Source organism: Hyla sarda, chromosome 4 (assembly GCF_029499605.1).
Source record: "Hyla sarda isolate aHylSar1 chromosome 4, aHylSar1.hap1, whole genome shotgun sequence".
NCBI lineage: Eukaryota > Metazoa > Chordata > Amphibia > Anura > Hylidae > Hyla > Hyla sarda.
Genome location: NC_079192.1, coordinates 239,661,211 through 239,678,237, shown reverse-complemented (window position 1 = coordinate 239,678,237; position 17,027 = coordinate 239,661,211). Strand labels below are relative to the sequence as shown.

Below are 17,027 nucleotides of genomic sequence, written 5' to 3'. Positions count from 1 at the left end.
TTAGATTTTACAATGACCGAGAATTAATTCCCCCTTCAAAAAGTGAAGGAGAAGGAATTCATCACATACTTAGGTATTAATCTGTCCTCAAACCCAGGAGACTATATTGAAAATAACCTGAAACCTTACAAACCTGAAACTTAACCCACAGTTAAAAATACCGTTATCTATGGGGGACAGAATGTCCCTCATTAAAATGATTTTCTTACCTCAACTTCTGTTTTTGTTTTGTTTTTTAATGCGGCACCTGTATGGATCACTAACTTGGTTCTGGAAATTAGAAATTATACTTGGAAAATTCATATGGGGGAGGAAAAGGGTTAGGTTGAAGTATGTAATTATGAGTTTTCATGTAAAGGATGGGGGCATGGGTCTCCCTAACTTTTAATTATATTACATTTCTAGGAGGGTTGATTTGCATAACTTAATAGGGAATCACCACTGATTAAATATTGTTTAGATACTGCACCTCACAAAACTTTAAATATGTTCACTTTGCTTGAATGGGGCCTCCCAGATTTGCAAACCCATCGTTTCATTCACTTATGCAAAAGTTCTTTCCAAAACATGGGAGTGGTTAACCCCTTAAGGACCCAGGGTTTTTCCATTTTCATTTTTCCTCCTTACCTTTAAAAAATCATAACTCTTTCAATTTTGCACCTAAAAATCTATATGATGGCTTATTTTTTGCACCACCAATTCTACTTTGTAATGACGTCAGGTATTTTACCCAAAAATCTACAGCGAAACGGAAAAAAAAAAATCATTGAGAGACAAAATTGAAAAAAAAACACGCCATTTTGTAACTTTTGGGGGCTTCAGTTTCTACAAGGTACATTTTTCGGTAAAAATGACACCCTCTTTATTCTGTAGGTCCATACGATTAAAATGATACCCTACTTATATAGATTTGATTTTGCCGTACTTCTGGAAAAAATCATAACTACATGCAGGAAAATGTATATGTTTAAAATTGCCATCTTCTGACCCCTATAACTTTTTTATTTCTCCGCTTATGGGGCATTGCATTGATAGGACTTATTGATCTTGATATTGTTATTTCAGGATATAAAAAGTGACCAAAAATACACTATTTTGGACTTTGGAATTTTTTTTGCGCGTACGCCATTGACCGTGCGGTTTAATTAATTATATATTTTTATAATTCGGACATTTCCGCAAGCGGCGATACCACATATGTTTATTTTATTTATACAGTTTTTGTTTTTTTTAATGGGAAAAGGGGGGTGATTCAAACTTTTATTAGGGAAGGTGTTAAATTATCTATATTCACTTTTTTTTTCAATGGTATTGCCCCCATAGGGGCTATAACACTGCACACACTGATCTTTTATATTGATCAATGGTTTCTCATAAGAAACCACTGATCGATGATTCTGCCGCTTGACTGCTCATGCCTGGATCTCAGGCAATGAGCAGTCATTCGGCGATCGGACAGCATGGAGGCAGGTAGGGACCCTTCGGCTGTCATGTAAGCTGTTCGTGATGCCACGATTTCGCCACGGCTATACCGAACAGCTCCCTGAGCTAACCGGCATGGTTTTACTTCAACTTTAGGGTTAGGGTTAATAGCGTGCGGCACCGCGATCAGTGCTGCGCACTATTAGCCATGGCCCCGCGTTACAGAACGGGAACGGACTCATGACGTACCGGTACGTCATGGGTCCTTAAGAGGTTAAGGGGTATTCCAGGATTTTTTTTTATTTGACTATGCTACAGGGGCTGTAAAGTTAGTGTAGTTCATAATATGGTGTCTGTACCTGTGTGTGACGGTTTTCTCACAATTCTTATGTGATTCCCCCCCCCCCCCACTATTTATTTTTAACAGCATACAAAATGACTGTTGTCTCGGATTTTTCCCAGGTTGCAATGTGGCCGAGACCTGACCTCACTAGTCAGCTGATGACAGGGAGCCTGTCTGCTTCAATGGGTGGAGAGATCGCTTGGTAGAGACCATCTGTAGCCAACTAATGCAACAGATGGAGGCACCCTGATTGAAAATAACAGGTCTTTTGATGGATGCAGCTCATTTATGTTTCAATGGGTGGGGTGGCTGATGGTTGGGAGGGGAGGGAAATGGAATTATGGGATTTGTAGTCAAAAAGAGAAAAGTCAAACAGGAAATACCAGTTCACAAAAAGCTAGCCACAGTGTTATGGTAATCTCATGACATTTTCATTTAGCCCCAAGACAAGCGCAGATCCTTCCTAAGCATGTCCATACTAAAATCCCCTTATGGTGGATAACCCCTTTAAGGATTTTTTTCAAAATTAAAGGGAGTTTTCCCTTCACATTGTTATGGAATAATGAGAATTTAATAAAATAGGTCACGTGGGATTTTGGGAAAAGAAGGGAGTTATGTTTATATCTCAATTATTTGAAGATGGGGAACTGAGGAATTTAAACGAGATTAGGAAAGAATATAACATAGGAGTGGAACACATGTTGTGCGTACTACAAATTAAGCAAGCAGACAGATATACCCAGAATAAAAAATTATACAAAATTGTTGAAAATCTGTGTTTTGAGTGGTTGAATACTGAACGAGCGGGACTAAAAAGAAAAGAATGGTTACGCTCGACCGCAGAGCCGGCAGCGTGTGACATCACGCCCCCGCCCCCGTGTGACGTCACACTCCGCCCCTCAATGCAAGCCTACGCGAAGAGGCGTAATAGGTATCACGCCCCCTCCCGTAGGCTTGCATTGAGGGGCGGAGCGTGACATCACACGGGGGCGTGATGTCACACGCCGTCGGCTCTGCGGTCGAGCGTAATCAGACCCGGAGCGAACACGCTCCGGGCACTGATTACAAACGGGGTGACGCGTGCATGATCGCGGGCGTCCCCAGCTGCGGGACTCCCGCAATCAGGCATCTTATCCCCTATCCTTTGGATAAGGGATAAGATGTGTAAGCACCGGAGTACCCCTTTAAGTGTTTCCATAATCTTTATTACTTATACAGTTTTAAATGCTGGAATTCTTCGAGCTGCCCTCGATATAAAATAGATGAAGCAGATTTTATTCATACTATTTGGAATTGCCACTTATTAAAAACTTATTGGCAAGAGATTATGTTAATTCTAAAGAAGAAAAACATATTTCCTGAGACACGGTTTTTGAATTTTGAACAGTCTATTCTATTTACTAAGGTCTGTAAAGGGATAAATGATAAACTATTAATTAAATTGCTAAGATATTGGTGTTGCGTGTGTGGTTATCTGAAAAACAACCAAGGGTGAAGGCCTGGATACATTAAGTTGACACGGTACAGACATTTTAAACTATGGATGATAATCTGTCAAAAAGAAAGGCTAAGTACATTCAATTAATGTGGGACAAATGGTAACTTGGCTTTTCTTCCTTTGTTGATTAGCCCCCCTCCCTCTGGATAGCTTAGGATGGAGGTTGAGAAAGGATTAATTATGTATGGAATACATTTGTGATATATTATTGTCGGTTGTAAAACATTAAATTGAAAATTAAATAAGTTAAAAAATAAATTAAAAAAAAGCTATAAAATGGTTCACATTCTTAATTTGCTACAGTGTATTCATTTCTATACAACTTGGCATTTAAAGAGTTATGTAACAGAAAAGAACAAAACATCCATATAACAGCTGCCATTTAAAAAACAAAAGAGAAGAAAAAAGCTACAGTAGTATTACTTGTAAGGTAACTCCAGGGCCGCAGCTCTCATTTATTTTATATACATGAAATGTTGGCATGCCTTCCTTCTTAATGCATCAAATACTTCTCTTGGAAGGACTGTCACATGAAGATGACATAGAAACAAGCACTTCTATTCCTCAAACCCCAAATAAAAAGACCTATAAAACTGCAAATTCTGCAGGTAGATATTCACAGCTTTCCAATTAGCTGTTCCTGGGAAATGCATAACCTCTTTTGCAATGATGATCTCCTGAATAACCAGTTACTTTAATTTGTTTAACCCCTTAAGGACCAATGCAAATAAACCTGTACGCCCCTAAAAGACCAGGCCTGTTTTTTCAAATCGGGGATGTCTGCCTTTATTAGAGAATAACTCTGGTAACGTTTTGCCAATCACGATAATTCTGACATTGTTTTTTTGTCACAAGTTGTCCTTCATGTACATAGTAAAAGTAAGCCGATATCATTTGTAGTTTTTTTTTTTTTTACAATGCAAAAAATCATGAAATTTTTACCAAAAATTACGATTTTTTGCTATTTTAACACTAATAGGTTGCATATATTTATACTTACTGACCAAATAGTTTATGAAACTTATACTTTCAGATGTCTACTTTATTTTGACATCATTTTTTTTTTAATTAACATTTAAAATTAATTAGAAGCCTAACAATTTAACTTGAAATTTAGAAAATTTGAAAAGTACATCTTTTTTTATGTGCTATGCAAGGTTTGCAGAAATTAAAAGGTAGTAGAACATAGGAACATCCACCCAAATGACCCCATTTTAAAAACTAGACCCCTCAAGGTATTCGCTAGGGGGTACAGTGAGTATTTTAACACCATAGTTTTTTGGCAGGAATTATTACAAGTCAGTGTTAAAAATTCGAAATTTGCAATTTTTCACAAATGCATCATTTGTGGGACATATTTTTTGTACATCACTTCTGATATTGAAAGAAATGCACCCTATATTTTATTTAGCTGCTTCTCCCATGTTCGGAAATACCCCCGCTTTGGCCATATATGGTTCCTTGGCCGCGTGGTAGGACTCAGAAGGAGAGGAGCGCCATTTGGCTTTCAGGGCAGAACAGTACCCCCACCCCCACAAGTGACCCCATTTATATACCGCACCCCTACAAGTTATTGGCTGGACCAGGGACCTCTCTGATTAGTCCTTGGTCGGCTGGCAGTATAACGCGTCTGTCTGTGACAGTTAAGGCTCCTGATGGATATATCCGCCATGTTGTAGGAATAAGCACCCGCTCATGGCGAATATATCCATCACTGCTGCGGCTGGGTAGCTCAGTGTGTCCGCTCATGACTGAGGGCGGGAAATCCGCCGCTATGAGTGGACACACAAAGCTACCCAGCCGCAGCAGCGAGCTCATTACCGTGACTGCTGCATAATGTGTAGGATCACATGGTGGACATCCGCAGCATATTACATGCTGCGGATGTCCGCCAATGCGATCCTACACATTATGCATTTTTTTTTTTATTAGATTCATTTAATAAATGTATTTTTAATATATTTTTATTTTTTACACTTTTATTACATTTTTATTTATTTTTACACTTTTATTTTATTTATTTATTTTTACACTTTTTAATGCTTTGGAATACTTAGTATTCCAAAGCATTACAGTTATATGCTGCCTGCCAGTTTTCACTAGCAGGCAGCATATTAGGACGTGCCTCTCAGGCAATACTCAGGGCAGACCTGGGGGTCTTTGTAGGACCCCCGGCAGCCCAGGTATGCAGCAGCACCCCGCGATCGCGATGCGGGGTGCTGCAGGAGAGACAGAGGGAGCCCCCTCCCTCTGTCAGAACTCCTTACAGCGCGCGGTCACTTCTGACCGCAGCTGTAGGGGTTAAACTGTCGGGAGTGAAGTGAACTTCACTCCCGGCAGTGCGGCAGGCCCCGGCCAGCCGCGTATTACACACAGCACCCCGCGATCGCGATGCAGGGTGCTGCAGAGGAGAGAGAGGGAGCTCCCTCCCTCTGTCATAACACTTACAGCTCGCGGTCACTTCCGACCGCGGCTGTAAGGGTTAAAACTGCCGGGACCGAAGTTTACTTCGGTCCTGGCAGTGCAGCAGGGTCCCGGCTGTGTGATACAGCCGAGTCCCTGCCGTGATCTCGTGGGTGCACTGGGCAGCACCCACGGGAATAATGGACGAGTATAGACGTCCAGGTGCGGGAACGGCCGCCAACTTGGACGTCTATACTCGTCCATGGTCGTTATCTGGTTAAGGAGCTTACATCAGATTCTTTAAAAAGGACCCAGAAGAGGGGGTAAATAAATAAATAAATAAAAAACCAACAACAACAACCTACATTCTCCAATCACTTACAATCTCCTCAATGTATGGAAACAACAGGTCTCCAAAATATTCAGTAGCTTCAATTGGAAGCTGGGCAGGCAAATTATCAATGGAGCACATCAGAATCCCATTTCCTTCAACACTAAAATAGAACAGACAGGTTTATTCCACAAATTAAACAGTTCATTGTTTTATATGTGAAAATAAAGAATTAATTGGTTTACCTGTCATGGATGATATGCTGGTCAGCATCATACATGCAAAATGGTGTATCAATTGTTGTACATTCAGTCATGAATTCTATGGATCCCCCAGTGTCTGCAGAGATATCACCAATGGCTAAAAGTCTGAAAGAATAAAACAAGTGTCACGTGTCATGTATGTGTGCCTGATTGACACTATTTATAGAATAGGCTGGTGGTGTGTGGCCTACTAAAGTGAGACCACAAGGAAGAAGACCTGCAGGGAAGTACCTCACAAAGTTTATGCATGAAGGTGATGAACTCCTGCAGGCGAGGTCATAGGTATGAAGAAATAACTACTTCTAGTCAGGAACAAATTACCTACTAATCTACTAACCCGAAGGGTAGGTCACCGCCCATAAATACAAATACCACTAGTTATAATATACACAAAGTCTAAAAATTTTAAGAACAAAATCTATAAAAACTTTTATAATTTTGTCTAAATTTCAGTTTAGTCTCCAAAATTGTTACAGTAACTACTATTCCTATAGGAGAATTTGCCACCATGAACTTGAAGTAAAAACTACCATCCTTTTAGTATTTAAAACAAAAGAAATAAAAGCATATTTAAATATAAATATTTTCATTCATTGTTTTGATTATTTTAAAAGGGCATGCGCAATCAAGGCAGCCACTACCCTATTGGATAATATGCACATTACAGAGGGCGGGGCCTCCTCTAGGAGCCAGGGCAGAGAAATGCTAACTATTAGCTCCCTCTCTTATGTACCAAGGCTCTCTATGTTAGAAACTGTAAGTCAGAAAATAAGCAGAGATGAATAAAGCTTCCCCCATCGATAAGAGCTGATCAGCCAGGTTTACATGAGCATGAACACCAGTGATCCATCGATCACAAGGGCAGCTGTTTATAGAGAGGGCAGTGCCTTGATGGGACAATCCCTTTAATACAGTCTATGGCACAGACAATATTCTTTTGCCCTTATCTTTGTTACAGAACAATCAATTGCAGAGTGTGATTTACAATAGATTATAACTAATGATCTATATAGGACATCCTTTCATCAAAAAAGGTAAATTCACATGATGGTGAAGGAGTGATGCCTACTTGTGTGGTAGTTCTGGGCATCCTTCTGTTACAACTGCAGTAGACTTAACAGGCGCTAAAAGCCTTTGAGCATCCTGTCTGCTGAGCAGACGGGGAGTATGTGGATCCCAATATATTCCATTAATCAAGCAAGTTGTGTACGGTGCAATCTGTTTGGAAAAAGAATAAGAATGGAAGCCACATCACACAGAATGAGCAATAAATAAGATCTAATTGTAAGAGAAATAAATAAAAATACACATCATAGAATGTACACATAAAAATGTTTATAGATGGAGGTTTAGTTGTTGAGTAAAGACGACATCCGGTAACATGTACAATATATCTTTAAAACTTACATCAGTATTAAACCTTGATGTGTAAAGTTCTGGATTCTTGTCATATTCTATGGGGTCATAGACTCCATCCGTTTTTCTTACAAGGTGGTGATGACGACTTAATACAGTTCCATACACTTTCCTGAGATCTAAAAGACAGATGAAAGGTACATACGTTGCAGACAATTACATGACAAAACTCCACCAAGAACTGTGTATGATCTCTAGTCATGGCACCTCTGCTGCTGGGCAGGGTAAGCCATCATGGCTAAAATAAGTACAGAGCTATGAAATTCAAGAAAACTATTTTTCTCCCAGGTCTCCTACTCTATTTCATGGAATAATTTAGTTCTGCTACATAACAAAATCAGTACACAACAAACATAAATATCTAACCCTAGAGGAACCGAAAGCTCTTTAAGAGATTAAAAATAATTCTGATTTGATTGTTCGGAATGCAGATAAGGGTGGTTCGGTGGTACTGCTAAGGCTGCTTTCACACTATAAAAATTCATCCGTAATGAACGTCCATCATAAAAATCGGCCATTAGAAGATCCCTAACGTCAGTTAGAAAATCCCATTATAGTCTATGGGATTTTTCTAATAGCAGTTTTAATCCGTTATCGCCAGTTATTAATAACGACTTATTTTAAGATGGGCGATGGTAACGGGAGAAATTGTGCATGCACTATTTCTTCCGTTCATTCGCCCGTCACAAAATAATGGCAGTTATTAATAATGGGCTATAACAGGTTAAAACAGCTATTAGAAAAATCCCATAGCCTTTAATGGTATTTTCTAACGGACGTTAGGGATTTTCTAATGGCCGTTTAACGGCAGATTTTCAAGACGGACGTTCATTACGGATGAATTTTTATAGTGTGAAAGCAGCCCAAATGCCAGTTACTGTAAGTTAAATATGGATATTCTTGAAGATAGTTCTACTTATAGAAAATGAACCAGCAATCCCACCAAACAGGACCAAACTGCTTTGAAAAAACTCTTGGATGAGGGACTTAGAATAGGGGTCATTAGTCAAAAAATGTGATGTTGTCTCGCTTTATCCCTCCATACCATGGCAAGAGTTGTTAATTGCGTTATCCCATCATCTAGATGTCCATAGTAGGTACTTTGAGCCACAGAATTTTTATCTCACAATTAATTTTTTATGGCGATTTTTTCTTCAGCTCAGGGAAGCCTCTATGGGCGTGAAATATTCCCCATTTTTTCCCAACATCTATATGATCTTGTCATGGTATGGAGGGACGAAGAGGCTACCTTTTTTTAAATTTGGACTATATTAATAACAATAAGTTAAACTTGAAGTTCACTGCAACTTTTTCATCAAATTCCTTTCTTAGATTTCCTACTGACCTAAGACTGTACTGAAACCATGAATACCAAGGGGGTAACATCTTCTGTTACAGTTTTACCATATAGGAAAGAAACCGCAGGGAATACTATATTGCAGGCTAAATTGTGCCATTCGAGCCATGTAGTAAAAAATATATCCTATGGGGAATGGATACGTTTATGCAGAAATAATTCGGATGAGCAGGTTTTTGAATGAGTCCTTACAGCTGTTCAATAGATTAAAACAGAGGATATAGTGAGGAGGTATTATTCAGAGCATATAAGAAAGTAAAATGCCTGAAAAGGGAAACACTCATTACTACATCCAAAAAAATGGGTTTCCATGAACAATCAGAAAATTTGTTACAGGATACAGTAAGCAATTTTTTTGCCATTAAAAAAAAAATTTCAGAAATATCTACCTATATTAGAAAATGATTCAGTCCTTTGTAACTAGGAAAAAAAAAGAATGTTAGGATGGTCTCCAGAAGAGGTCCTTCTCTGGGTTCCATTCTATCCCTCAGCTTTTTCTTGGAACCCCGTAAACAATCCTCCATGAAAACCTGGCTACATCATCCAGGTACATGAAAATGTAGTCATAGACATTGTATTACATGCTGCCATATAGTAGTTTCTAATGGTTTTGAATCATATGCTACAGGTAAAACTTTTTATAATATAAACTACATTAATTGTAACTCTACTTCTATCATCTATTTGGCATCATGTATACAGTGTTGTTGCCAATACATAGGCTGTACATCCAATTCTCTGAAAGTCCAGATTAGGAGGCATATTTCGGATGCCAAAAATTAACAATTTAATATTTCTGCCCTCTCCGGACATTTCTGAGAAATTCAAAATGGGGATGTATCTACACTACATATCAGTGGAATTGAAAGAGTTAGTTAATCAGAACACCAGAGGAGGAGGCCTTAGATGTAAACTACTTAATTGAGAATCCTATTGGATTTTCGTTCTGGGAACAAGACAGCTGTACTCACTTATTAATGTCTATCTTCTGCATGTGTTCTTTTTAAATCTGGTACTTACTTTCCAGTTACGTATATGTAGACTGTTTTCTTACATCTGTTTCTTCTGTGCCGATATCCACATCTTATATGTGCCCGCAACACTGGTTCACAGATCTGTGACGTCACTTGCATGTGACCTTTTTAAATCATGTATAAATATGGGTTTTATTGCGTTTTCTACACGCCATGACTAAGGATCCAACTTGATCCGAAACGCGTCTGCGTTTTTATGGTTGTATTCATCCAGTTTTGATCCAATAAATAAGCTCCTGTTTTGCACCACCTTCCTGTTGCTTGGCATCTTCCTTGTTCTGTTTTCAGAGTCTGCTTGGGCAAGGAGCGCTGCCGCCCATCCATGCACAGGTGTTGGGAGCGTGGAGTGTGAAGCTGTCAGCCTTCCATTGTTTCGAATTTATACCAAAAGAGAAATGTACTTTGTGCTATATGAACAAATGGGTTGATTTTATGTATACATTGTTCCCTTTTAATCTTTAAAGGGGTACTCTGACGGAAAACATCTTATCCCCTATCCGGAGGATAGGGGATAAGATGTCTGATCACGGGGGTCCCACTGCTAGTATGTAGCTGTTATGTCTCCTCCCCTAGACATGAATGCAGGGGACATGGCGGCTGTAGTTTAACTAATTATGATATCATAAAATTAGACAGATTTTTAATGTGAATTAAGCAGGGACTTTGGAATTTAGGAAATTGCCAAATTTTGCACATAATTTTAAGTTATAAGTGTATTGGGCCATCCAACAAAGTCGGGTGGAGATCAGTGTGAGCCGGGGAGTGAAGCACACTATAACACTTTTCTCCCTACTCAGTCTCCCAGTGAGAGATCCCAAGCAATCAAATCTTTTTAACATGTCTCTATGACAAGTCAAAAGTTTGTTTTTGAGTTTTGTTTTTTTGAATGACAGGTACACTTTAAAGCATCCCAAAGTTATCACAACAAAGTAATGGGCAAAAGTAATGAAAAATGGGCATTGGTACATAAGGCATAAATTGGTTAATCAAGTGTATGCTTACATTTTTTTTCCAAAAGGAAAAATAGAGAACAAAATGGTAAATTTTGATAAAACAATGCAGAAGTTACTGATAACTTTAGTATTTTGTCTAAGCTTAAGTCAGAAATCAATTATCCAATAGCATCATCTAAACAGTATCCAAAGCTATTCTTAAATAAAGCCATTACCTCCGGTCTTGGAAACTTCCTTTAGCTCATGAGGTTCCACAAACTCGCAGGGCAGTTCATTAAATATTTCTTGAGCTCCCTAATTTACAAAACAAAATATACTTATGGAGAAATTACATCCCAGAAATGGAAAACATGTAGAATGTTTTTTTATAAAACCTGTACATTAAACAAATGACTGGACACAAATTAATTCTAAATTTAATCTTAACTTTATTAACTACGGTATATCTGTTGTTCTGTTGAATGCAATGGCCAGGATATAAGCAATGTACAAGAGCCTGTAGCTCTGTACATTGTGTAGTAGTGGCACCGGGTTACTGCAACACAGCTCCCATACAACCTTCACCACCGACCATCTGTTCAGTACAACTGCTCCATACATTGACCCTGATTGTAAACCTGAACTGTTTTGTTGGGGCATGCACCAGAATTTGGCACATTACGTCACAAATTGTGTCTGCACCAGAAATTGCCCCCAAAAATGTGAAAAACCTGAAGGGTAAGGGGGGGGGGGGGGAGTCCGTCAAGGGGGGCTAAGGTTTCCACGGAAAATGTGGTGGATTTGGGCTCTGGAAAACCCCAAAGTTAAGACTAGTTGTAAAAAAACAAACAAAAATAGATAAATCAAACTGTAGGAAACAATGCAAAATGTTAGTAAATACCGTGGAGAAACCCACAAAAAAAACTACACTCTAAATCAGGGCCATTGTGTAGCAATTAAGTCAGGTTACTATGGTGCAGATCCCATTCACTTAAATCATTACAGTAACCCAGCACCATCATTAGACAATGTAGGGAGCTGAGGCTACTCCCCAGCACTGAGCGCTGGGGAGTAAAGCGTGCTGCTGCACGCTTAACCCTGCTCGCTCACCAAGACCCTGACTGATCAAAACTTTTGACATGTCTCTCAGGCTGGGTTCACACTACGTTTTGTCCCATACGGGAGCGCATACGGCAGGGGGGAGCTAAAATCTCGCGCTCCCGTATGTGACCGTATGCCATTCATTTCAATGAGCCGACCGGAGTGAAACGTTCGGTCCGGTCGGCTCATTTTTGCGCCGTATGCGCTTTTACAACCGGACCTAAAACCGTGGTTGACCACAGTTTTAGGTCCGGTTGTAAAAGCGCATACGGCGCAAAAATGAGCCGACCGGACCGAACGTTTCACTCCGGTCGGCTCATTGAAATGAATGGCATACGGGAGCGCATACGGTCACATACGGGAGCGCGAGATTTTAGCTCCCCCCTGCCGTATGCGCTCCCGTATGGGACAAAACGTAGTGTGAACCCAGCCTCACACCTGGTTACGATCGGTTTTTCATGCATAAATTTACGCAATTACGCAATTTGTGTAACTTCCATTGACTTTAATGGCAGTTGCACAAATGCCGTAGCTCTGCGGGCTACTCTGTTTATGTAACTCCAGGGGTTAGGTTTACAGCGTGGCTTGCAGTGCTTTTACGTTTGCGGAACTCCTATTAAAGTTAATGGGAGCTAAGTAAATTGCGTAAATTCTTTGCGTCGGCTGTTTTCGGCTTTCCAGATTGCCTTCGGCTGAGGCAAACAGGCCAGAGAAGCCAAAAAAGCTGGAAGTAACTAGTTGCGACAACCCAAGTCCCAAGGGCGTGATTAAATGTGCAATTCTATATTATTGATAAAAAGGGAGGATAAAAGAAAAGTTTTTGTATAGGGTCATTGGAAAGCTGTACAGAGAAAAAGGTGACAGACCAGTTTCTGCTCTTACCTGTGCTTTTCCCTTTATACCACTATGTCACACAAACACAGAGCAATGAATTAGAACTTTCCACCCTGCTCCCAAATCTGGAATCATGTGAAAGCTAGGATTCTAGGCATTAATGTGATTTTGTAACTAGATCAAATTCATGAAATATATAACAAGTTGGTTCCCTTACCTTTGAAACATTGCCTGTCCCACTAAACACAAAGGTCAAAGGTCCAATAGATTTGGGCATCAAGCCAAGAGCTATTTCATACCCTGCATCCCTCACAGCCTGGACAGCTTGGCTGCTGTTTCGGTAGTTATGAGCCATACCTATGTGCTGCAAACATTTCCGTGATTAAAACACAGCACAAAGACAAAAAGAAGGAAATACAATAAAAAAAAAAAAATTAAATAAAAAGAGCATGAATCACTAAAAAGCAAATGTTCATAATCTTAAATATGTGGTTTCCAAAAGCCAAAAATCAACTGCCCATAGTAATTTGGCCCAAAAATTAATTTGAATAAATGTGCAAACAGCCTACTAACTGCAGCTATACATGTACAATACACACAACTTACCATGAAAGGAGTGTGGTGTCCCAGAGCAAGAAATCTCAGGCCCAACCCATGCAACATGTTGATCATTCCTGCATAAATAGATAGAACATGTTCAGTAAAGTTTTTTTATTTTTATTTTTTTATAACAGCTTCTAGTGGGCATCTGACTTTATGTGCTATGGCACACTATACACATAGGGGTCATTCACAAATGCATATATAGAATCAGAGCATAAGGATAAAGGGCAATTACAGTTAACTAGATTTACATGACTAAAATAGCTATAATATGTTTTTTTTTCTAATGGGGTAGTGCACTGTACCTGAAGATATTGCGATATTGGGCCAATGCATAATAGGGCAATGGAAGCAAGCTTAGAAATCGGCCCCTGTTCTCAAAAATCCGTTTAATATATGGTCCCCAGATAGGGGACATATCAGATATTAAACTGATAAGAGCAGATACTACACATGATCTTAGCCAAAAGGCCGAGAAGAGACTACTGAATCCATTCTTATTGAGCATGACAAGAAATATCATGATTATAGATAGAAAATGTAAAGGTAACTAAAAACTAACTCCCAAATTGGGGGGGGGGGGGGGGGTAAATACTGCAATATTGACAACACATAGATACAGCTTTTCAATTTCATGTATTTTATATGTTTTAACTCACTTTGCATATTAAGGTTGCCAAGGTTTCTTTTGTTAGTATGTAAATGGATTTATATTCTATACATGCCTTCAAACAGTACCTCCTTGTAAGATGCACGATTTATACATCTGAGTAGTAACAACTTAACGTCTAGCACATTAGGACATATACCTGCTACACCAGCCCACTGTCCAAAGGCCACAACTCGCATTCCCCTATGATCCACCATTTTTTCATAATCAATGAGTCGAATTTCCTTTTGGGGGGGGGGGGGGGGGGAGTAAAAAAAAAAATGCATAATTAGCATATACTGTATGTAAAATCTAAATAAAATGCCATAAGAGAGCATACAAAATAACAGATTCAACAGAAAAAACAAACAGAATGTAGCCAGTAGAGCTTAACAATACAAACAAAGATCTTCCTCATATTACAGAAGAGGAGCAGAAAAACAATAGGAAATAGATCCGTCACATCAAATGCAAGGCCTTTAATACATTCACAACTCTACACGGTATCCTCAGTTAAATTATAGGCTACTGAGCACATTATACTAAAGTGACAGCGTTCAAGGCTCAAGTATAGAAAATTAAATACAGATTCTAGAGTATATATTTAGGCTAGACAAAATACTTTATATGGAAATTAAATAAAACATTATGTGAGAATATGAAGAGATCAGCCAGGGTTGCTGAGCTCCATCAAGCTTCTACCTAGTACCTGTATGTACAGCTCAATTTTTTTTTTAGTATAGCCTTCTTTTTACAGGGGCTATATCTCTAATGAGAGATCCATTTGTCTTTGATGAGAGTGGACAGTGATGGTATGTACAGACGAGGTGCTGGAAGAGGGGCAGTAGTGGGAGTGAGAGAAAGGAATTAAGGAAGGACTACAGCAGTAAAGTGTACAGAGGAAATAAGCGGTGGATAGCACCAAGACTAAGATTTGAAAAAAAAAAAAAAGACACCAGGACCCAAGAAGAAATTGATGTGAACAGTGGCAATTGTTAGGGTATTAAAGCTGGTGAGAATTACAGAATCTAGAGCCCTAAAGAGTAGATGTCATTAATGCTTAACAAATAAAGGCCTCCTGCAATAAGATTTGGACACCGTGTAATATATCCGGCACTAAAAACACTGCATAAACTTATTGATTGATCTCTAAGCTGGTGGATTGGTTTCATTGGAGCTGAGTGTAAGATACCCAGATAAGTGATTACAAGGCTATTTTTAACTGACCTAAGTGTGGAACTGAAGACCAGAATACATCCGGACATGCATAGGGATCAGTCTGAGCCTGGTCACTGAAGCAAGTCTCCGAGATTGGGGGCTGGACAGGTTGTTGGTAAGCAAAACATGTTAGGTATGGTGGGGCACAGAGATTGGGTTTTGTACACTGTATGTATCCATGTACTATTATTGATCTATACGCACACTGACTTGTATATGTATTTTCTATTTCTTTCTTTGTTGCACTTTTTGGCATGTTTGCATGGGCACTTCCCTATGTAGTATACTTGATCAGGTTGGGGAGGTAGTCCAAGAGCTCCCTGAGCTGACACCTGTAACTTGATACTTAAGATGAAGTGATCGACATTGATCAGGGCATCTAAAGATTTAATGACAGAGGGTGGTAGGATCGTGGCTGTCCATCATTAGTGGCGAGTGTGTGGCTACTCATAATAGCCGTCACTTATCACTATGAAGCAAGTGCAGCTCCTGTGCTTGCTTCTTAGTCGTTTAACACTCCTGCGTCATCTATGTGTTAAAGAGGTTCTGTGGCCAACCCCCCAAAAATGAGACTGCATTATCTTTGAATAGCTTAGGGTGCCCTGATCATTATTACAGTGTCTTGATACGCCCATCCATTCCTGAGGGTTTATAAATTGTCAGACAATTCGTGAAACCAGTCAGATGGACGTGAACCTAATTTTAATAATGGGAGTGAATATAAGGTGATGGGCGGTATTCTACAGACAGGGAGTGAGTATGTTTTACATTGAGGGGTGTGTATGCCTAATACACACCCCCTAACTGTATAATGTACCCATCACCTGATATTCCCTCCAAATTAGGTTCTCCCCCATCTGACTAAGTTATTTAATGGCACTAAACTCTCAAATTTTGGGGGGTTAGGAGAAATTTTTCATTTTTTTCATGTTTTCCTCCCTTTCATAACGCTTTCAAATTTTCACCTACAGACACATATGAGGACTTGTTTTTTGTGTTACTAATTGTATTTTGTAAGGACTTTCCTCATTTTACCACAAAATCTACAGCAAATAATTTGAGGGACAAAACTGAAAATAACTGCGCAATTTAGCAAGTTTTGGGGGGGAAAGAGTGGTTTTGTTTCTACGCAGTGAACTTTTTTATTCTGTAAGTAATACCCAATTTATATAGTTTGTATGTCTTGGCCAAGGTGGTCATCTCCTTCTAGACTGTGCAGAAGTATATTGTACTCAGTTAGGTGGGCTACCTTATGGGGTCTGTTAAGATGTTTGTGTTACTTTGCCTTTTAGCCCCACCTTTCACCTTTGTTCATGCTTTTGATTAAATACTTAGGTTTTCATACTTGTTCATTTTGGAGGGGTGGTTCCCCTGCCTGGTGTACTGCTTGGTTTTCCTTTAAAATAAAGAATATATAGGAAAAGGAGGGCAATTTAAACTTCTAATAGGAAATGAGCTACTCACATCAACTTAAAAAAAAAAAATGTCCTCTCTATTTTTGTGTGCCCATTGGGACCAATTGCCTACAATCTTTTGATTACATACACTGAACAATGGTGCCATAGCACAGCATTAATCAGTGTTCTCGGTGCTCTACTTCTACAGGCTCCTCGGGCATGTCAG

At 39.3% G+C, this 17,027-nt stretch overlaps 1 protein-coding gene and 1 non-coding gene across 2 annotated transcripts in view; both read right to left on the bottom strand.

Annotated features, from left to right (window-relative positions):
• Positions 1 to 17,027, bottom strand: part of AASS (aminoadipate-semialdehyde synthase) — a 118,271-nt gene that overhangs the window by 49,012 nt on the left and 52,232 nt on the right. Inside the window, exons 4-11 of the mRNA XM_056573796.1 lie at positions 14,347 to 14,431; positions 13,541 to 13,608; positions 13,152 to 13,298; positions 11,236 to 11,314; positions 7,668 to 7,795; positions 7,330 to 7,478; positions 6,243 to 6,365; positions 6,049 to 6,160 (exon numbers count right to left, since the gene is read on the bottom strand). Coding sequence (XP_056429771.1) covers positions 6,049 to 6,160; positions 6,243 to 6,365; positions 7,330 to 7,478; positions 7,668 to 7,795; positions 11,236 to 11,314; positions 13,152 to 13,298; positions 13,541 to 13,608; positions 14,347 to 14,431 — 891 coding nt within the window. The remainder of the gene's footprint in view (positions 1 to 6,048; positions 6,161 to 6,242; positions 6,366 to 7,329; positions 7,479 to 7,667; positions 7,796 to 11,235; positions 11,315 to 13,151; positions 13,299 to 13,540; positions 13,609 to 14,346; positions 14,432 to 17,027) is intronic.
• Positions 13,827 to 14,020, bottom strand: LOC130267883 (U2 spliceosomal RNA). Its single transcript, XR_008843323.1, has one exon. It is a non-coding gene; the product is annotated as a U2 spliceosomal RNA (small nuclear RNA).